General features: G+C 43.4%; 1 protein-coding gene across 1 annotated transcript in view; it reads left to right on the top strand.

The window, feature by feature from the left end:
* LOC311139538 (SNF-related serine/threonine-protein kinase-like) overlaps positions 1–23,369 on the top strand; it is a 62,098-nt gene that overhangs the window by 7,286 nt on the left and 31,443 nt on the right. Inside the window, exon 3 of the mRNA XM_084174423.1 lies at positions 22,076–22,217. Coding sequence (XP_084030549.1) covers positions 22,076–22,217 — 142 coding nt within the window. The remainder of the gene's footprint in view (positions 1–22,075; positions 22,218–23,369) is intronic.

Genomic DNA, 23,369 nt, shown 5'->3' with positions numbered 1-23,369 from the left:
CTGTCTCTGCTGTACCAACCACATAGCTACTCAATTAAACCACATAGCTACTCAATTAATAGACTAATTGAGTTAAGTCCACCACCACTTCAATCTTTATCAGGTACTTTCAATCTTATAGGCTACCTATTAAAAAGCAATTTATTACTACTTTGATTCGATCACAACTAGGGCTGGGAATTGCCAGGGACCTCACGATACTTAGGTGGCGATGTGATATGTATTAAGATTCTATATGTATTGCGATTCGATACTGCGATGTTTATGGTGATTTGATATTCCAAACATATTGCTCACTATATGTCTGAGCCGAGACCATGAGAGAAGTCAAAAAAAATTAAAGTGCTGAAAACATGTTGGCTCACTTTAAAAATATGGATTTTATATGATTTTATGTATTTTTATTTTACAAATTGATACTTGGGAGTCAAAGTGTTGATATAATATTGTCAATTTTTTAAATATTGTGATATGTAACTGGATACATTTTCCCTCATCAATAATCATGACTGACCTTGCATCGTGATTCCCAGCTCTTCCATATTTTCATACATTAATGATTATCACTAATTAAACACATTTCAGTGTATAGTGTTGGAAATGACCCTCTCTTTGTGTGTTATAAACTGAGGAAGAAGGTTGTCCTGGCGTGAACAGAAGAATACCCATCTGGCTGAATTAACCAGTTTCACACTGTGATTGCACAGGGAGGGATGGATAGAGTGAGGGATGGAGGGAGGCAGATGATTAACAGTAATTATTATTTTCACTGACCTGAGAGAAATGACTGGGAATTACTTTGGTTGCATCCCAAATGGGACCCTATTCACTATTTAGTGCACTACTTTTGACCAGGGCCCATAGGGTTCTGGTTATAAGTAGTGCACTATTACAAAAGAATAGAGTGCTATTTGGGACGTAGACATTGAAGAACGAAGCACAGCAGCAGCCCTTTCCAATCGCTGCCTGTCCGTCTGCTTCCATGGATTTTTCCATCAGTGGTGAATCCCACATTTGACCCCCAGATGAACCTTCTGTTGAATCTGTGTTAAGCACTGTGACTGTGTGATGTGTCATGGGCAATGTGAAATTAGCCTTACGTTGGGCGCATTCATAGTTTTATAGCCTACACTGATTATGCTAATACTTTGGGGTTTTGTAGTGGGAAACAATATATTTTTTTACACTCTCACGTTCAGACATTCCTCTCAGTATCTGTAGTATTATTAGCCTGCTTACCAGACCTGTTTGCGATCATTCCACTGCTTGCCACTCCTTGTCATATGGCAAACACAAAGATCCAAACGAATTCATTGCCTACTCCAAGTAACTTGTGATGCATTAACTTTTGACAACAAGTCCAGTAAAATGTAACCTAGTGGGGACCGTTGACTGAAGTACACTATATACACTGCTCAAAAAAATTAAGGGAACACTTAAACAACACAATGTAACTCCAAGTCAATCACACTTCTGTGAAATCAAACTGTCCACTTAGGAAGCAACACTAATTGACAATACATTTCACATGCTGTTGTGCAAATGGAATAGACAACAGGTGGAAATTATAAGGAATTTGCAAGACACACCCAATAAAGAAGTGGTTCTGCAGGTGGTGACCACAGACCACTTCTCAGTTCCTATGCTTCCTGGCTGATGTTTTGGTCACTTTTTAATGCTGGCGGTGCTTTCACTCTAGTGGTAGCATGAGACGGAGTCTACAACCCACACAAGTGCTCAGGTAGTGCAGCTCATCCAGGATGGCACATCAATGCGAGCTGTGGCAAGAAGGTTTGCTGTGTCTGTCAACGTAGTGTCCAGAGCATGGAGGCGCTACCAGGAGACAGGCCAGTACATCAGGAGACGTGGAGGAGGCCGTAGGAGGGCAACAACCCAGCAGCAGGACCGCTACCTCCACCTTTGTGCAAGGAGGAGCAGGAGGAGCACTGCCAGAGCCCTGCAAAATGACCTCCAGCAGGCCACAAATGTGCATGTGTCTGCTCAAACGGTCAGAAACAGACTCCATGAGGGTGGTATGAGGGCCCGACGTCCACAGGTGGGGGTTGTGCTTACAGCCCAACACCGTGCAGGACGTTTGGCATTTGCCAGAGAACACCAAGATTGGCAAATTCGCCACTGGCGCCCTGTGCTCTTCACAGATGAAAGCAGGTTCACACTGAGCACATGTGACAGACGTGACAGAGTCTGGAGACGCCGTGGATAACGTTCTGCTGCCTGCAACATCCTCCAGCATGACCGGTTTGGCGGTGGGTCAGTCATGGTGTGGGGTGGCATTTCTTTGGGGGGCCACACAGCCCTCCATGTGCTCGCCAGAGGTAGCCTGACTGCCATTAGGTACCGAGATGAGATCCTCAGACCCCTTGTGAGACCATATGCTGGTGCGGTTGGCCCTGGGTTCCTCCTAATGCAAGACAATGCTAGACCTCATGTGGCTGGAGTGTGTCAGCAGTTCCTGCAAGAGGAAGGCATTGATGCTATGGACTGGCCCGCCCGTTCCCTAGACCTGAATCCAATTGAGCACATCTGGGACATCATGTCTCGCTCCATCCACCAACGCCACGTTGCACCACAGACTGTCCAGGAGTTGGCGGATGCTTTAGTCCAGGTCTGGGAGGCGATCCCTCAGGAGACCATCCACCACCTCATCAGGAGCATGCCCAGGCGTTGTAGGGAGGTCATACAGGCACGTGGAGGCCACACACACTACTGAGCCTCATTTTGACTTGTTTTTAAGGACATTACATCAAAGTTGGATCAGCCTGTAGTGTGGTTTTCCACTTTTAATTTTGAGGGTGACTCCAAATCCAGACCTCCATGGGTTGATAAATTTGATTTCCATTGATACATTTTGTGTGATTTTGTTGTCAGCACATTCAACTATGTAAAGAAAAAAGTATTTAATAAGATTATTTCATTCATTCAGATCTAGGATGTGTTATTTTAGTGTTCCCTTTATTTGTTTGAGCAGTGTATATACAAAAGTATATGGACACCCCTTCAAATTAGTGGATTCGGCTATTTCAGCCACACCCGTTGCTGACCGGTGTATAAAATTGAGCGCACAGCCATGCAATCTCCACAGACAAACATTGGCAATAGAATGGCCTTACTGAAGATCTCAGTGACTTTCAACGTGGCACTGTCATAGGATGCCACCGTTCCAACAAGTCAGTTCGTCAAATTTCTGCCCTGCTAGAGCGGCCCTGGTCAACTGTAAGTGATGTTATTGTGAAGTGGAAACGTCTAGGAGAAACAACGGCTCAGCCACGAACTGGTAGGCCACACAAGCTCACAGAATGGGACCGCCGAGTGCTGTAGCACGTAGAAATCTTCTGTCCTCGGTTGCAACACTCTACCAAGTTCCAAACTGCCTCTGGAAGCAACGTCAGCACAATAACTGTTCGTCGGGAGCTTCATGAAATGGGTTTCCATGGCCGAGCATCCGCACACAAGCCTAAGATCACCATGAGCAATGCCAAGCGTCGGCTGGAGTGATGTAAAGCTCGCTGCCATTTTACTCTGGAGCAGTGGAAACGCGTTCTCTGGAGTAATGAATCATGCTTCACCATCTGGCAGTCTGACAGAGGAATCTGGGTTTGGCGGATGCCAGGAGAACGCTACCTGCCCCAATGCATAGTGCCAACTGTAAAGTTTGGTGGAGGAATAAGGGTCTGGGGCTGTTTTGCATGGTTCAAGCTAGGCCCCTTAGTTCCAGTGAAGGGAAATCTTAACGCTACAGCATACAATCACATTATAGCCGATTCTGTGCTTCCAACTTTGTGGCAACAGTTTGGGGAAGGCCCTTTTCCTGTTTCAGAATGACAATGCCCCGTCCACAAAGCAAGGTCCATGCAGAAATGGTTTGTTGAGATCGGTGTGGAAGAACTTGACTGGCCTGCACAGAGCCCTGACCTCAACCCCATCGAACACCTTTGGGATGAATTGGAACGCAGACAGCGAGCCAGGCCTAATCACCCAACATCAGTACCCTACCTCACTAATGCTCTCGTGGCTGAATGGAAGCAAGTCCATGCAACAATGTTCCAACATCTGGTGGAAAGCCTTCCCAGAAGAGTGGAGGCTGTAATTGCAGCAAAGGGCGGACCAACTCCATATTAATGCCCATTATTTTGGAATGAGATGTTCAAGCAGGTCTCCACATACTTTTGGTCATGTAGTGTAGCATGCGTTGTTCCTAAGCCAGGCTGCATCTCCATCATGAACAATATTGCTGCTTGGCATTGCAATAGCAGTGACCATAATATCAGGGTCGTTCCATGTAATTTCAGCAAGCCATGTCACCCAAAAGCTCAGATTGTTCTGAAATCATTTCTGTAGTTAGAAACATAAGATTAGCATTCCTGCAACATTATTTTGTTGGAATGTAATCCTGGATCTCTGAGAAATGAATAATTGATTGCATTTTAATTTATAGGATTCGTATAATATTCAATAAATATCGTACCTAACCTCTGATTTGGGCCAAACTTTTTTTCAAACAAGGTCTTAAGTAGTTGAACATGTTACTCCAACCTCGTGAAAGTGACACACTTACACATTTTCATTTTCCTCAAAAAGAACTATAGCAAAGGGCCTTTGATTTGACAGCCTGCACGTGCATAGTTTGGCGCAAGATGACCATTATACCCGATGACGTGTTTCTGCACATGATCTTAGTTAGGCAATGTCGCCATGACCTCGCCTACAAGTGTGATCTGGGATTTCTATTGGAGAAGCAGTTTCTGCCTATCTTCATACTGTACTGTCTTTGACACCGCCACCCGCCCGCTCCAGAGAGAACCCCCTAGAGTCGATGTCCGCGGCCCCGCCGAAATCTAATTAGCATAATCCAAAAATCCCCATCAATCTGCCAGTTTAAGATAGAGATGTATTATTTTGTATGGGCTGAGTCTCAATCCACTGCATCCGCCGATGTCGCACTTCTGCATCTGTGGTGAAGGTTGGCAGCACTAAAGCTGTGTTTTTCAGACCATGAGACATCCTGAAAATTGGTCTTCTCGTGAAAACGTCAATAGCGTCTGAACTGTTATGACCACTCTATGGAAAGATGAGACTCTCACGAACACGATGGTGTTCTCCGTTTTGCTCTACGAGCCCCACAAGCGTCACAGGACTTGTCTGAGGTCGATACATCTGATCTGCCAACTTTTGTCTGTAGCGTCTGAAAAACTTGGCCTACACTCTAATGTGACCCCTCTATGGAAAGGTGAGACTCTCACGAACACGTACATTTCGGTTGTTTTGCTCTAGGACGTCCACAAGCAGCCTCACAAGACTAGTCTGAAGGTAGCCGGGTATCAGTTTAAAGTATATATGGAGATAGTTTAGTCCCTAAAAGTAAGGTGTTAAATAATACATCAACAACAAAAAAACTAAACAAAATGTTTTTGGTTGCAGAACTCCCAAAGTATCCCTTAACCAAACCCGTAACCCTAACTGTAACCTAATTTTAGCCAATTCTGAAATTAAATATGGTTTTGCAGGAGTGTGTGTATAACCTTTTCCCTTTGACGTCAGCCTCAGAAATGGTCAGAGAATGCAGCTGTATGTGCAACTGGCAAGGCAATTCTCTGGACATACCAAAAGTAGTACATATGTTTTCAGGACATACCAAAAGCAGTACATATGTTTTCAGGACATACCAAAATCAGTACATATGTTTTCAGGACATACCAAAAGCAGTACATATGTTTTCAGGACATACCAAAAGCAGTACATATGTTTTCAGGACATACCAAAAGCAGTAGGCCTAATTCGGGTATAGCAGCAGGCAGTGTGTTCTACTGTCCTCTAAATCACTCAACTGAAGATCTATTTTAACCAAAGATTCCTAACAATATAACTTGATCAAAGCAAGGAAATGAGTTCTCCTGCTACTTTCACTCAATTTTTGTCCACAGCCACATCTCTCTGTCATCCCTCCGTTGTCGATCCAAACTGTGGGATCCTTAGGCGTGTTCACACTGCACCTTAGCCCAGGGCTAAGTGCCTCCATAGCCCTGGGCTAAGGGAGATTTTAACCTGGGGCTTAGGGAGAGTTCCCACATGCACAATCTAAAGTGGGCTAGCACCAACCTTAGCCCAGGGCTAGCTGGCCCTGCTCCGGACCAGGGTTAGCGCCGACTTTTCGGGGTTAGTCCCAGAAACACAGTACCAAAATAGCCAGTGTGAATCAGGGTCAAGAACAATGCCTAGAATGCTCACTGTCCAATCACAAAAGCTGCACTGACACTTAATTGACATATGCTTGTGATGTAATGTGTTCTGCATGTTATTTTGATAAGTAAATTAATACTATTTCATCCTTCCATCTGAGGACAAAAAACTAAATACTTTCATCAGTGCATAAACATTGGTTGCTATGCCTAACAAAAATGGTTGCTATGCAGCAGGCTGGCTAACATCTTACATTTACATTTCAGTCATTTAGCAGACGCTCTTATCCAGAGCGACTTAGTTAGTGAGTGCATACATTTTTCATACTGGCCCCCCGTGGGAATCGAACCCACAACCCTGACGTTGCAAGCGCCATGCTATACCAACTGAGCTACAGGAGGCCTATATCTTCTCACTTAGCCAACTAAAGCTACAAACTCTACAGCTGGAAGGGCAGCAAACACTCAATTTTCCTATTTTCGAAGCTTTTTATTTACATTTAATTGGATATATCCATGATGATAATATTGTTGCTTGATTTTGCCTGGATCAGATAAGTTGTCTCGTTCGTGCACAGCATTCTCTGTACAGGGGCAAGATGAATGTTTTTGTACAAAGCTTTGGAATACAAGCGTGAATCCCAGGCCTAAAGCTTAGCCCAGGGTTAACAAATGCTTGTGTGAACACAGGCTAAGCTAGCCCAGGGCCAGTCTAGCCTGGTGCTAAGATAGCCCGGGGCTAAGAACACTGCAGTGTGAAAAGGCATCTTGTGAACCTGTCCAGAGAGGCTTGGATACCAAGCTACACTCCTGGAGAGCTGTCCTCCTGCAGGAGTTTGTTAGTTCACTAATCTAACACCTGATTCTATATATCAACTGCACCTCAGGACCTTGTTTAGCTGAATCAGCTGTAAGGCTGTGGAAACTGAGGAGGGGGTCACCATTTATAGAAGAGTTCATTTTCCAACCATTATGTTGAATATAATAATAAACTACATTCATCAATCTGACTTCAATATTACAGTCGAAGTTTACATACACTTAGGTTGGCGTCATTAAAATTCGTTTTTCAACCACTCCACAGATTTTCTTGTTAACAAACTATAGTTTTGGCAAGTCGGTTAGGACATCTACTTTGTGCATGACATAAGTAATTTTTCCAACAATTGTTTAGAGACAGATTATTTCACTTATAATTCACTGTATCACAATTCCAGTGGGTCAGAAGTTTACATACACTAAGTTGACTGTGCCTTTAAACAGCTTGGAAAATTCCAGAAAATGATGTCATGGCTTTAGAAGCTTCTGATAGGCTAATTGACATCATTTGAGTCAATTGGAGGTGTACCTGTGGATGTATTTCAAGGCCTACCTTCAAACTCAGTGCCTCTTTGCTTGACATCATGGGAAAATCTAAAGAAATCAGCCAAGACCTCAGACAAATAATTGTAGACCTCCACAAGTATGGTTCATCCTTGGGAGCAATTTCCAAACGCCTGAAGGTACCACATTCATCTGTACAAACAATAGTACGCAAGTATAAACACCATGGGACCACGCAGCCGCTCAGGAAGGAGACGCGTTATGTCTCCTAGAGATGAACGTACTTTGGTGCGAAAAGTGCAAATCAATCCCAGAACAACAGCAAAGGACCTTGTGAAGATGCTGGAGGAAACCGGTACAAAATTATCTATATCCACAGTAAAACGAGTCCTATATCGACATAACCTGAAAGGCCGCTCAGCAAGGAAGAAGCCACTGCTCCAAAACCACCATAAAAAAGCCAGACTATGGTTTGCAACTGCACATGGGGACAAAGATCATACTTTTTGGAGAAATGTCCTCTGGTCTGATTAAACAAAAATATAACTGTTTGGCCATAATGACCATCGTTATATTTGGAGGAAAAAGGGGGGTGTAAGCCGAAGAACACCATCCCAACCGTGAAGCACGGGGTGGCAGCATCATGCTGTGGGGGTGCTTTGCTGCAGGAGGGACTGGTGCACTTCACGAAATAGATGGCATCATGAGGAAGGACAATTATGTGGATATATTGAAGCAACATCTCAAGACATCAGTCAGGAAGTTAAAGCTTGGTCGCAAATGGGTCTTCCAAATGGACAATGACCCCAAGCATACTTCCGAAGTTGTGACAAAATGTCTTAAGGACAACAAGTGGCCATCACAAAGCCCTGACCTCAATCCTATAGAATATTTGTCGGCAGAACTGAAAAAGCATATGCGAGCAAGGAGGCCTACAAACCTGACTCAGTTACACCAGCTCTGTCAGGAGGAATGGGCCAAAATTCACCCAACTTATTGTGGGAAGCTTGTGGAAGGCTACCCAAAACGTTTGACCTAAGTTAAACAATTTAAAGGCAATGCTACCAAATACTAATTGCGTGATGAAAGAAATAAAAGCTGAAATAAATCATTCTCTCTCCTATTATTCTGACATTTCACATTCTTAAAATAAAGTGGTGATCCTAACTGACCTAAAACAGAAACATTTTACTAGGATTAAATGTCAGGAATTGTGTGAAACTGAGTTTAAATGTATTTGGCTAAGGTGTATGTAAACTTCCGACTTCAACTGTATGTGCAACGGGCCCTGTACATCTCTGGAGGAATCTAGTCAAGGTAGCAAGCCTTACATCACCTCTCAGTATGACTATAATTAACGTTTGTCTAACTTGCACCGTTATACAATTATTAACAGATACAAATAGCTAATCCTGGCGACCATAATTCTAGCATGAATTTATTTGAGGCAAGCAGATCAGGGATGACAAGGTGGTACCCAAACATGTGCTATGCATAGTGTAGGCTATATAACAGCTACCAATAGACCTGCTAAATTATAAACATATAGTCAATCAACGAATTACTCTGTATAATGAGGAATGCATTTACTCAATTCAACTAATATAATTTATTAGTCACAAAAGAACATTCCAGACTAACAGTCATTTACTCTATCATCAATAGGCTGACATTCTTACATTTACATTTTAGTCATTTAGCAGACGCTCTTATCCAGAGCGACTTACAGTTAGTGAATGCATACATTTTTTATTTTATTTTATTTTATACTGGCCCCCCGTGGGAAACGAACCCACATCCCTGGCGGCCAAACCCTCCCCTACCTTGGACGATGCTGGACCAATTGTGCGCCGCCCATGGGTCTCCCGGTCGCGGCCGGCTGCGACAGAGCCTGGACACAAACCAGGATCTCTAGTGGCACAGCTAGCACTGCGATGCAGTGCCTTTAGACCACTGCGCCACTCGGGATTCTTAACGTGGTTACCCGTGTCTTTAGTTCAGAATAATCTCTGAGAAAAAACTGTGATACGCACAGGAGTTTGGTAGCTTGTTCTCAAAGTATAAACAAATTCACTGCCCTTCAATTCAAGCGGAAACTCACCCCCAACCTGAATTAAAATTTCTTTGCACTTTGCTAGTAAAAATAAAAAACAGGAAAACACACAGTCTAACCTAATCAACTCAATTTAAATGCTAGGGGCACACCCCTGTGTTGCTACCTCTTTGACCTATCTGCCATTCCGACTAACAAAATAAGTTTCCCTGTAACAATAAATCCACTGACCGTACAATAAAACATACCAAAATTAGTAGGTCTTTATGAACTCTTGAAACAACCCCTGTAACAATAAATCCACTGACTGTACAATAAAACATACCAAAATTAGTAGCTCTTAATGAACTCTTGAAACAATCCAAACATAACAATTTAATTCATACAGTAACATTACTTTTGTCGATTTCACGTTTTCATCACGTTTCATCAGTCTTCACACCTCTCCTGGCGTCAGTGACCCCAGGAACGTCTCTTCCCAGAGATTACCACAGATGAGGTGTGTTTGACGCCTGTGATAGCCCACAGATGGTCAGCCATCCAAACAATGTCAAAAATCATGATTGAGTCATCACGCTATGCTCCCAGTCCAGCAAGTCGTCTGTCGCAAGTATCACCTTCTCCCATTCTTCCACTACACAGCTGTGTAAGTGTAGGGCTGGAGCAAAAGCCTGCATACCCAGTAGCTCCCCAGGAATAGGGTTATGCTGGGCGACTTTCAATTCTAACATCGCTGAGCGTAAGTCTTTCCTGTAGTTTTTGGTTTTGCCAACGTAGTGGTGCGGACTAGGCTTGGGCGGTATACGTATATACCGTATACTGGGGTATTTGGAAAAAGTAATGGGATTGTTTTTCAATACCGTCAAAACTATTTATCTGTTTTAAAAAACAAGCAACAAATCTTCCAATTTAAGTTAATACCTGTAGTCAACTTGTGCAATACGTTAGGAGATGAAGCAGAACAGTTGAGCCAGTCACGTGTTTGTTTGTAAATAGCACAACGGTAGAAAGTGGGAGATGGTGAGTCCAGCTGTGTATTTGGTTTAAGTTAGCTAGTTAGCGAAGTAAGTGGCTGAATTAATAAGGAGACGGGACGTCATATAGTGTTAGCTTTCTGCTGTGTTTGAGAAGTCAATGCGCTTTGGATGAGTTATCTGTACAGCTGCCACTTCTGCAATCATGATTTCCTTGCGTTAATTTCTTCTCTTCTCGGTCCGTATGCTCCTCCCCCTTCTTCTCCGAGCAGAGCAGGCAGGCCCGTTCCCCTAGCGACTCCACACAGACACAGCGTTTACACATGATGCTCCAGAGCCAGGACTGTTCTTCCTTCAGACAAGCATGTCTCAACTTTGTTTATTTGCACAATGTCTCTCGTTCACATTCGCTTGTAAATGTCGAAACTCACCAAAAATGACATTTGGTAGCTACTACTTATACTTGTATAACTTTGAGCTGGATTGCCTGTCTTTGCAATTTAGTTTATTTTCGTTTGCGCTCATTAGCATATTTAGCTAACATCCTCTTGAAATTCGCTATTAGTTTGTGCTAATTTTGTTAGCATTCAGGTAATAAGCGACCAATGGGCTTTTCTTTGCGTTTTTAGCGCCCCCTTGTGTACCAAGACGGTAATACCGTAAATCCTGGGATGATGAAGGTCGTGAGGATTCTCGATACCACGCTGACCATATTTCCTGTATAGTGCACTACTTTTGACCAGTGCACTTAATAGGGAATAGGGTGCCATTTGGGACGCATGCGTTCTAATGGTTCAGACTTCATATCAACCAGACAGCCCTGTCTCCCGCAGGGGGAGTGCCCCGCCTTGGCCTGATGTACCCTGACGTGGTGGGGTCTTCCTTGGCCCTCAGTCAGTCTGGGGGTCAATGTTAGGGTTTAATATTTTCCTGGTGTTTTACAAGCGTTCCATCCCGAGAATAAATCACTTTTCTCCTGGGTATCAAGGTATTTCCTGCCCAAACCGGAAGTGTCATTCAAAAGCATTATAAAGCATATACATAGGCTTATGTCTGGATTTGATTAGAGCTTTGATCGAAAATTCAAGCCTCATGCTACCTGAGCCTGATGAGCCATACATTAAATACATTTTATGAGCCCTACATTAAAGACATTTTAATGCGCCCAAGCCCAAAAAAGCCCAAATGATTGTGCCGTTATCCAATACATATATGATATAGGCTATACTGCACATTATGCACGACAGAAAAACATAAAAGCCCATAGATGTAGCTAGCTATATGCTCTCTTGGGTAAATAAATGAAACTAGCTCCAGTAGGCTAATCTTTTTGAGTGTGAACTGTACTGTATTGTATTGTATGGACTGGAATTACGCACATAGTTCAAACCATGATAATGCAGAAGGGAACATCCGATTCTGTTGCAGCACATGTGGCCTACAAAGTTACAAGTATAGGCTAGCGAATTTGATTTTAATTTTGAAATATAATAGGTCCTATTTGTATAATTTGTAGGCTGACTCATATATATCTTTCATAATATTTCCCCTAATGTTATTAGCCTACCTCCTCTTTCTCTCTATTGTTGCTTCATTCCTTCCTCGCTTTCAACAGTTCAATGAAATATGTTTCGTTGTCCTTATCGTCATCATTCTAATGACATTCTTGAATAATATACGACTAGAATTAGATTCAGAAGGCTTTCACTTCTCTTCATAAAGATTGAATGGTTATGGGTCTGAATAAATAACTGCTATAGCTTACCACCATCTTTCAAACTACCCATGAGTTCTATTTCATGCTGTATATAACATTCAGCAAACAAGCTTGCGTCTCTCTTCTAATTGTCTGTTGGTATAAGAAATGAAAAAATTTCCCCTGCATGGGACTCCAAGAGCTAAGGAGCGTTTTTTAAGGAGAGAGGCCAGCGGAGCACAGGTGCATGCGTATTGCGCAAGCGACAGAGGCTATAAATTAGAAGCTTATTACGCATAACTCATCATTAATTTGCTAAATATAAGGCTAATACTGCATTGAATGTATTACCTGAAAGAGGTAAGCTAGGACATCTAGACAATCTAGAACAGGATTATCTATTTTGGATGCAATTTGAATGGAGTTGATTGAGAGAGCGCGCGAGACTGCGAGTGATAGGCTGTTTTAAAATTCTGCAGATGCAATTAAAAAATAAGGTGAACCCTGAAAGTTGAATGGGTAAATTAGACGCTCATTCAGTCTTTATATTGCTGTAGCATGGACTATGCAGCAGCAAATGTAGGCCTACCTGTCACAAGAAAATAAGTTACCATGATGAGATGATAGGTCTACATGCATTGTGATCTGCGCTCCATACTGAGATGGGCTGTCTGTCCCCACCCTGACCATTGATTATTCATCATGCAGAGGCCATAGAGAAGACAGATTTAGACATCGCATATAATTTAACAGTTCCATTTCACGCCATGCTGTTCATATAAATAATGTATTATAATTTACCTGTTTCTCACAGGTATTTATCCCGGGGAAAAAAAGGAGGGAGGGGAGTTGTTTTGGGCGGTAATTCTCTGTAACCAGGTTCCAGCCATTCAACCCAAGTCGGTGTCACCCCTGCCCCTATGCCTTATTCACTGACCTCACTGTCCATGAGCTGCAGCTCCTACTCTGGTGATGGGCCTGGTTGGTTGATGGACTTGCTAGACAGGGGATGAGGTGGGGAGGGAAGTTCAGTCATGGCTGCTAATAGTGGCTGTTCACGTCTTAGGTTGTCTGTGTTCTTCTTACGCTTGGGCGGTATCCAGATTGTCATACCTTCATACCGACCTTAATGGGATATTCAGTAATACCGACACTAAACACAAGGGCCGCTGTTTTCAAACCCCACTGATACTAATCTTAAGTTTAGCAATGCTAATAAGTATATTTAAAATCCCATAGAGAATGCTAACTAAATGCTAGCGAGCGCATTGCAAACATCTTGTACAGTTTCTGACCTAAACTATACAAGTAACTCAAAAATGCTACTCACAATTTGCTGCACGCACAAAACAAATATTAGACAGCAAGGCTCTTGATCCAGGAGGGGATTCTCTGCTGTTACCAAGCGAATGCTTGATTTTGGAAGAAGCTAACCACTTAGATAGCTAACTAGCTACTAAATTAGCAAACCAAATGCACAACTGCAGAGCATTTAGCACATTTTAGACCGTTAACTTAATAGCTGTAAGATATCTATCTGGCAAACATTTAGTTGTGAATTCCATAATGTAATTAAATCTCCTGGCGCATGCTGCACAACGGTGAGTGACTCCCAAGGCTCCCACCACACAAGCCTATTTCTTCTACTCACTGCCAGTGATGACTTGCCAATCTTGTCTTTATGCCAACTCAGTTGGGTGCACTTAAACTCTAACCACCATGTTATATACAAGGGACGTTTGTGCTCAGGATAAGTGGTGAGATCTCCACATCTCCTGGGGTTTCTGCTCTCTCTCTCAAGACAAGTGGTGATCTCCACATCTCCTGGGGGCTCTGCTCTCTCTCAAGACAAGTGGTGAGATCTCCACATCTCCTGGGGTCTCTTTGCTCTCTCTCAAGACAAGTGGTGAGATCTCCACATCTCCTGGGGGCTCTACTCTCTCATCATATTCATTATCTAAATGTTTTACAGAGATTGAGCACTACTGATGCGTAAGTCTCTCTCTCTCTCGCTCTCTTTCTCTCTCTCCTCTCTTTCTGTGTCTCTCTGTGTGTGTGTGTGTGTGTGTGTGAGAGAGAGAGAGAGAGATACGTGGCTGTCTGCATTAATCAGGCTGCACTGTTGTTTTTGCCTCGCTCCTCTCAACATCTGTTACTCTTCATGTCACTCGCAAGAGGCAAACTACACACCCCAATGCACCTATTAGCATTGGCACAGAAATCCTCTCAAATCACTGCCTGCCGCTGTTTCTGTGCCTGGTTGTTGTGTTAAATCCTTTTGAGTGCTTGACAATCATCACGTTGAAATGGAGCCACGAGGATGTACAGTGCAGATCTTAAGTATTCATCTCCTTTGGATTTCTTCACATTTTATTGTTACAAAGTGGGATAAAAATGAATTTAATTGTCATTTTCTGTCAACAATCTACATAAAATACTCATGTAAAAGTGGAAGACAAATTCTAACATGAAAAATAAAACATCATGATTTAGATGAGTATTCACCCAGAGTCAATCAATACATGTTAGAAACACATTTTGGCAGTGATTACAGCGGTGAGTCTTTTGGGGTAAGTCTCTTTAGAGCTCTGTATACCTGGATTGTACAATATTTAGACAGTCCAATTCTTCAAGCTCTGTCAAGTTGGTTGTTGATCATTGCAAGACAGGTATTTTCAAGTCTTGCCATAGATTTTAAAGCAGATTTAAGTCAAAACTGTAATTAGGCCACGCAGGAACATTCACTGTCTTGGTAAGCAACCGCAGTGTAAATTTGACCATGTGTTTTAGGTTATTGTCCTGCTGAAAGGTGAATTCATCTCCCAGTGTCTGGTAGAATGCAGGCTGAACCAGGTGTTCCTCTAGGATTTTGCCTGTGGTTAGTTCCATTCTGGGGTTTTTAATCCTGAAAAATTGCTAGTCTTTGCCAATGACAAGCATACCCATAACATGAGAATGAAAAACAGCTTCTATCTCAAGGCCATCAGACTGTTAAATAGCCATCACTAGCACATTAGAGGCTGCTGCTGCCAATTGAAATCACTGGCCACTTTAAAAAATGGAACACTAGTCACTTTTTAATAATGTTTACATATCTTGCACTACTCATCTCATATGTATATACTGTATTCTATTCTATAATATTCTACTGTATCTTAGTCCATGCCGCTCTGTCATTGCTTGTCCAAATGTATATATTCTTAAATTCCATTCCTTACTAGATTTGTGTGTATTGGGTATATGTTGTGAAATTGTTAGAAATTACTTGTTAGGTATTGCTGCACTGTCGGAGCTAGAAGCACAAGCATTTCGCTACACCCGCAATAACATCTGCTAAACACGTGTATGTGACAAATACAATTTGATTTGATTTGACCATGCTGAGTAATACTCAGGAATGTGTTGTGTTGGATTTGCCCCAAACATAACACTTTGTATTCAGAACAAAAAGTGAAGTCCTTTGGCAAATGTTTTGCATTATTATTTGTTTAGTGCCTTGTTGCAAACAGGATGCATGTTTTGGAATATTTTTATTCTGTACAGGCTTCCTTTTCCCTCAATCATTTAGGTTAGTATTGTGGAGTAAATACAATGTTGATCCATCCTCAGTTTTCCCCCATCACAGCCATCTGTTACTGTTTTAAAATCACCACTGGCCTCATGGTGAAATCCCTACGCGGCTTCCTTCCTCTGCTGACTGCGCCGTTAGGAAGGACGCCTGTATCTTTGTAGTGACTCAGTGTATTGATACACCATCTACAGTGTAATTAATAACTTCACCATGCTTAAAGGAATATTCAATGTCTGCTTTTTACCCATCTACCAATAGGTGCCCTTTGCGAGGCATTGGAAAAAGCCCCCATGGTCTTTGGTTGAATCTGTGTTTTCAAATACACTACTCGACTGAGGGACCTTACAGATAATTATGTGTATGGGGTACAGAGATGAGGTAGTCAAAAATTATGTTAAACACTATTATTGCACACAGTGAATCCATGCAACTTATTATATGATTTGTCAAGCAAATTTGGTTTCCAGAACTTATTTAGGCTTGCTTTTTTATTTTTTATAAATTAGTAAAAATGTATATAATTTTCTTTTCACTTTGACAGTGAGGTAATTAGTGTAGATCAGTGACAAACAAAAATCACAATTATATACATTTCAATCCCACTTTGTAATGCAACAAAATGTGGAAAAATCCAAGGGGTGTGAATATTTATGATATCCACTGAAGATAGTCTCTCTGAAGACTGGGTAGTGGGGTTTTGTTTCAGGGCATGTCTTTTTACTCCACAACAATTTATTGAAGGCACAAAGCATTTGAGTATTATTTTTCAGTTTAGATCCAGTTTGCTCCCTTGCTTCGTGTGTCTTATGAAAATTACTACTAGTCTGCCTCAAAGCTCTCAGACTGTCATGTTCTGACAATCCTTGTCATCATGTATGTATGGTGCTGGGGGGATGGCAATGGGATCATTTGCACATTTCAGAGACATGTAAGGAGAGTTGGAAACGCATCATGGAACTTGCAACTCAGCCTTTTCATCTCTACATTTCAAAAGATGTCACATCTTGAATTTTGCACTCCCGTCTCTCTCTCTGCATGCACATATGACCCTGAGATAAACAAGTTGAGTTGTGAGCGCAGAGGAAAATGTGTTCTACTTCACTGGTTCCCAACTAATGTTCCCTCTAATCTGCGCGTGTGCGTGCAGTAGCCTGAGAGCGCGCAGAAGAAATATCAGCCCACGGAGAGAAGCACGAGATTGAACTTCACTCAACTTTCTAGAGATTTCCCTGTTAATACTATCAATGTTTCCCTTTACTGTGGCAATTGTGATCAAATCAATGCAATATTACCCACTTTCAATGCAACAAAACAAACTATGCAAGAGATTTTGTTATAGGCAGAACGCAGCGGAGTAGGATTCTATTGGGCATGACTCGGCCCGTACTCTGTGTGGCATAACCAATCAGATTTGCAGTAGGCCTATATGCAAATAGACCATTGCCATATATGGATCTGTGTTTACAGCTGTGGTCGTGAGTAGATGTGCTTGTTTTGAGATCAAAGCGAGAGCTGCATGTAGCCACGTGTGCACATGTTGTTCATATCCTTTGTTAGTTAGTGAGTTATTCGCCCAGTTATAGATCATTTGTAGTCAGCAATAGGGGAGTGATTGCTTCCTATAAGAGCACAAAACGTGTACATTTCTAGACCTCTTTGAAAAGTAAGTCAGGTAAAGAGCTTTGTTTTTGTCTTAAAGGGGCAGTGTTGTATTTTTACACAGGCTTGAATAAGCTAAGTAGCCAATAGGCAGAGGGTAGCATAGTTTGTCTGATTATCTGTAATAATGGTATGGTAATAATACATGCATTTTATAAAGTGGTTTCTTGCATCAAACAACATTTTCAGTCACCTCCTTGTCTGAAGGACAAGTGGATAAACAGGTTAATGTCAAGCCCTGCATGTTTCTTTCAAAATTCTTATGGAATGTAGGCCTACATTGAACACCACACATTGGCTGCTGCTACTATCGGCTGAATGATAGAACCGCTATTTCCATGTTAAAATGTTATGGGATGCATTTTCTCCGTTGTTTTTGATGGTAGGCCACTCTGGTATGCCTACATTATGATCAAATAACAACAGTAGACTACTTGGCCACTGTTAACTGTAACTTAAAGCGGGGACAGCTTCAGTGTTCACAGTAAACGTGCACTGGAAGTTGCACAGAATTTTCACAATGTTCAAGTTTGCGCTCAGCAGACCTGAAGTTTGCTCAGTGCCGAAATAAATTAGATGAAACATTGTTCCCAACCCCGGTCCTCGAGTACACCGTTTTATTGTAGCCCCAGACAAGCACACCTGATTCAACTTGTCAACTATTCATCAGGCCCTCAATGAGCTGAATCAGGTATGTTTGTCCAGGGCTACGACAAAAATGTGTGCTGTGGGGTTACTGGAGGACTGGAGTTGGAACCACTGCTGTACTTGAACAAAGCATTCATAATGAGCTTCACAATACAGCAGCACTGTTAAAGAATAGGTCTGCATACCTTGCTGGCACCATCAAAATGAGCGACTTGTCAACATTGAATGATTGCCTGTCTGACTGCGGATATTTGCACAATGTCAACAGTCCCCTTAGACAGGGCTGTGTTAGAATGGCTATTTTTGAGACCACAGCCTGATATGGAGGAGGAACATGCTGGAGACGACAAGGAGGGGTATTGTGGCTGGCAGGGTGTGGCTGACTTCAAGTGTCTCAGTAAGAGACCTGGGCCAGCCACAGAGACCTGGGCCAGCCACAGAGACCTGGGCCAGCAACAGCTCTAGAGTTGTCACCAACAGGTCCATTTCTAGCAGGGTCACTGGTCTTGAAGGGGTGCTACTGAATCTAAAGTGTTTTTCCAGTTGACACCTTGTGTGCATGTGTAGCAGACATACAGTAAATGCTGACTTAGGGAAGTTAACACACAACCCCCATTCAGTTGAACCCACATTGCCGTATTTATGCAATAGTGTGGAGCCTAAACATAGAAGTCATTTTTCCCCCGTGGTCAAGTTACATTCTCAGAAGGGCTTTGGTTACTGTGGAAATACCAGGTACCCTTCCTACAGGTACTGAAAGATCATTTGTGCGTACCTTCCTGCAGGTACTAGCTAGTTTGTAAACCGAGGCAGTATAAACCGTGGCACGGCAGGTTTGATTGAATCTGGCGCTCCTCCACGGTCAGAGATGGGAGAGTTGCAGGGAGTTATTTCTGTACAAGGCTCAGTCTGGGCTCAGGATGTCTGATCTGGGTCACTCGGCTACAGCATGGAAATATTCCCTTTTGATGATGGGAAAATAATGTTGACTGCGTGTGTGATTGTCATGATGTGAAGCCAAGCACGGTTTTAGAACATTGTGTTCTATTTGCTGTAATGAAGCAATGGGCCTCCTGATTGCATTGCATGGCTTTCCTGCAAATCCCATTTGGAGATAATCACAGTTGCTACTAGTCTCGCATCTCACGACTAATACGCGCGCACACACACACATTGAGAAATAAACATAGCAGAGGCATCAAGGCCACCCAGAAGGGTCAGGGTTGTTTTTTTCCTCTCACTATGCAGTAAATGTAACCACAGGCTAGTGCAGGGTTCTTCAATTCCGGTCCTGGAGGGCCGAGACACCTCTGTTTTTCATCCTCTCCTTCTAATCAGGGGCTAATTCAGACCTGGGACACCAGGTGATTGCAATTAACTACCAGGTAGAAATAAAAACAGAAGTGTTTCGGCCCTCCAGGACCAGAATTGAAGAACCCTGGGCTAGTGGATTGCATGCAGAATGACAGAGATATGCTAAAGCTAGGTTGTCTGATTTTAATTATAACTTTTTCCAGTGAAAACAATATCCTTGGTAAAAAAAAAAGTGTAAGACGTTTTTGAGCAAAAAAGTTTTACTGCACTCAAACTAGCAGCCTGGTTTGCTGGGTTGGGACGGGGTCCTAAAGCTGGTCCACTAATGGGTCTTGGCAGTGGCGTACAGAGAGCCTGCGCTGATTCCCAATCAGTGCAGAGAGGGGGAGAGCGTGAGTAGTACAATAGCCTATTAGGGGAAAGGGTGCCAGCAACACCACCACTGTTTAGACTCCACCCAGTCCCCAACAACCAGATGTTCCAGTTTTCAGGGGAAATGAAAAGACAGCCAGTGACTTCCGCTTTTGGACGTTAACAAGGCAACACTCCATCTTAACTCCTCCACATTTACTAGATTGGTTGAACAGTGCAGAAGAGAACCTCCCGACATTTATTTTTCTTTCTACTTGTCAATACCAGTATGTAGGGGATCTAGTTTCCGGTGTTTCTTTTACGCCTGCTACGTTAGGTTACCACTGTCTGATAAAGCACAGTAGCTGCCTTGTAGCAAATCCTATTTCAGCAGCCAGGCTAGTGGCATAGCTGGTAGTGATGGGGATGGGGGCTTGATGTGCATCTTGGCCTTTGCAGGCTGCATCCCTCATCTCCTTCTGTCCGTCTCCTCCTTCCCGCCCGCCCTCCCTCCATCCCGCCTGCCTCCCCTCCTGCCATCTCCTCCCTCCTTCCCTCCCTCCCTCCCGCCATCTCCTCCCTCCCGCCATCTCCTCCCTCCTTCCCTCCATCTCCTCCCTCCTTCCCTCCCTTCCTCCTTCCCTCTGCCCTCCTGCCATCTCTTCCCTCCCTCCTGCCATCTCTTCCCTCCCTCCCTCCTGCCATCTCTTCCCTCCCTCCCTCCTGCCATCTCTTCCCTACCTCCCTCCTGCCATCTCTTCCCTACCTCCTGCCATCTCTTCCCACCCTCCTGCCATCTCTTTCCTCCCTCCCTCCCTCCTGCCATCTCCTCCTTCCCTCCTGCCAATCCTCCTGCCCTCTCTTCCCTCCCTCCCTCGTGCCATCCCCTCCTTCCATCCCTCCCTCCTGCCATCCCGTGGAATAGGAGCTCCTGGATGCCCCTCTAGAGGAAGCAGTAATAATATGACAGCAGCTTTAACAGGCAGGCAGGCAGGCCCTCATCTCATCTCATTGACAATAAGGAGGAGCCCTGTGGACTCGTTTAACCTCCCTCCCTGGAGCTGCTGGCATCAGACATCAACAGGAGATTTGAATGATGCAGCACATCAGAGAAGACCCAGCAGATACACAACTACAAGCGGTCTCTCTGACACCTTTTACTGTTGGGCAGTCAACATTCCTCACTGTCTCTCTGATACCTTTTACTGTTGGGCAGTCAACACTCCTCACTGTCTCTCTGACACCTTTTACTGTTGGGCAGTCAACACTCCTCACTGTCTCTCTGACACCTTTTACTGCTGAGCAGTCAACACTCCTCAGTGACACATGGACCTCTGTAACACTCCTACATCCTGTGACCTAGTTAACGTTTCCATTACATTACTCTGACTCTGTCACACTTTCAAATCCTCCTAGGGACCGGTTGTTTGACCCTAAGAGGATTTGAAAGTGTGTTGTGGGCTAGCTACAGTTTTATTTTTTATTTTTTTTTATCTTTAACTGGCACTGTTTGTGGAATGAGGGCTAGGCTATACGCTGCGACTTAGTTAAGTTTTTGAGGGCATCTAGGCTTAATGAGAATTATTTAAAATCCTAATTATTGTAATTACAGAAGAGCCATGGAAATTCTCGTGTATAATCCTGTTTTTTTAAGTGCTTTTTGCAAGTATCTGATTGACTGACTAATTCTGAGTCAAGCTGGGCATTAAAGATATAAACATACTCTCCATGTAATAATGAATTCCTTATTCTGAGTCGGGCTGAATCACAGCATCACTTATCTAACGGAGTTCAGTATCAGCAATGACAGGCGGGTTTCAGAAGTCCCTATGGGCCCTAGTCAGTAGTACACTATATAGGGAACAGTGTCATTTGGGACGCCAGCTCTACATTTACTGCTGCCTAGCAGAGCTGACGGACATATCTGGCACTCTAGTTCAGGTTTATTTAGCTAGTGCTGTAACCATGGTGGTGTGAATGTTGAGCTGGGGTGTTTAGAGTCTGCGTGATTAATTTCCTCCACACACACACACACACACACACACACACACACACACACACACACACACACACACACACACACACACACACACACACTAACATTTGATTTTGAATCACCAAGTTAGTGGCAGCAGGGGGAATCCAGACTGAGTGTTTAACCCAGGCCAGCAGAATCCCAGGGCTGACAGAACACAGTGCTGTGAGCCTACAGGTTCTACAGGAGCCAGACAGGTTATAGTGTAGCAGAATGATCCATTCACCTTCTCTCTCACCTCTTCCTCCTGTCAGATATCTGGAGTCTTGGTGTGATCCTCTTCATGCTGGTGTGTGGACAGCCCCCCTTCCAGGAGGCCAACGACAGCGAGACCCTCACCATGATCATGGACTGTAAATACACTGTACCCACCCACGTCTCCAACGCCTGCAAAGAGTGAGTCCTGCATACACACACACACGCAGACATGCACACACACACGCAGACATGCACACACACACAGACATGCACACACACACAGACATGCACACACATCCTATTTAACAAGTGTTCTCCAGAACAGATGCTGACCTGGGGTCAGTGCTTTGTGCTCTGTCTTTCAGCCTTGGTTATGTAACAGATGAGCTGTAAACATCTGAACAGGAGCCAGACCTCTGACTACCACCTCTCTTCTCTCTCCTCTGTGTTAAGTCTGAACGTCTGTCTGTCTGGACGCCAGTCAACACTCTGTGGTCTGGAGTGATCTGTGTACATCCAATCATTGGCAGTTTACTTTTCTTCAGGCACTTCTCTGAGCTTCCTGAATCAGGATGGTCCTGACAGATAAATATTTATGTTGCTATTCCCATAGCTTTGGATTGACCCTGGGGTTGATGCTAATCGCTGTAGATTGAGTTCTAGCTGAATTCAGGGAGGGGGGTAATAAACGTAGCCAGTGTTTGGGACTCCAATAAAAGGTCATGTCTCTACTAGCTACTCTCATTGTTTATATTTCCATCTCAATATTTTTAGACTCAGGAAATGTGCTGCTGCTATCTTTTTCAGTTGAACAAATGATCTGCTGTGATTTCTACTGTGTGGGCTAAATGAGGACGGCACAGCCACATAGAATACAGGCCTGACGGCCCTCCATTTACACTCAGATTCTGCTCTCTTTCTAGCGAAGTATGGCAGCAGTTTATTTGTCATATGCACATGATAACAGTGTAGGGGAGAGTCCATCTGTTCTGTTTGAACTGGACCGCAGTCTGTAAAGACCAGGCCTGGTTCTATGTTCCCCAGCAGAATGTGTGTTTTGTCAGGGCGTGACTGATGATGATGATGATGATGATATTTTGGCTCCTTGAACATCCTGTTCCTTTCCTCCCGGCTCTGCTGTACTAAATGTTTATATGAGTGTCCTCCTTCCTCGATTGTACAAATGTCTGTCTTGATTCAATCTTCACAGTCAGATTAAATGAACAGAGAGGGGAAAAAAAGAGCACTCACAAGCTCCAAATGGAATTGAATATGGCACATGTTGTGTCTGTAGAGTTCTGCTACCTATCATTACAGTTGAATTGGAAACCACAGTGTATCATTTTGTCT

Source organism: Coregonus lavaretus (genome assembly GCF_964263955.1).
Source record: "Coregonus lavaretus genome assembly, chromosome: 13".
Taxonomy (NCBI): Eukaryota; Metazoa; Chordata; class Actinopteri; order Salmoniformes; family Salmonidae; genus Coregonus; species Coregonus lavaretus.
This window is presented reverse-complemented; position numbering and strand designations above follow the sequence as displayed.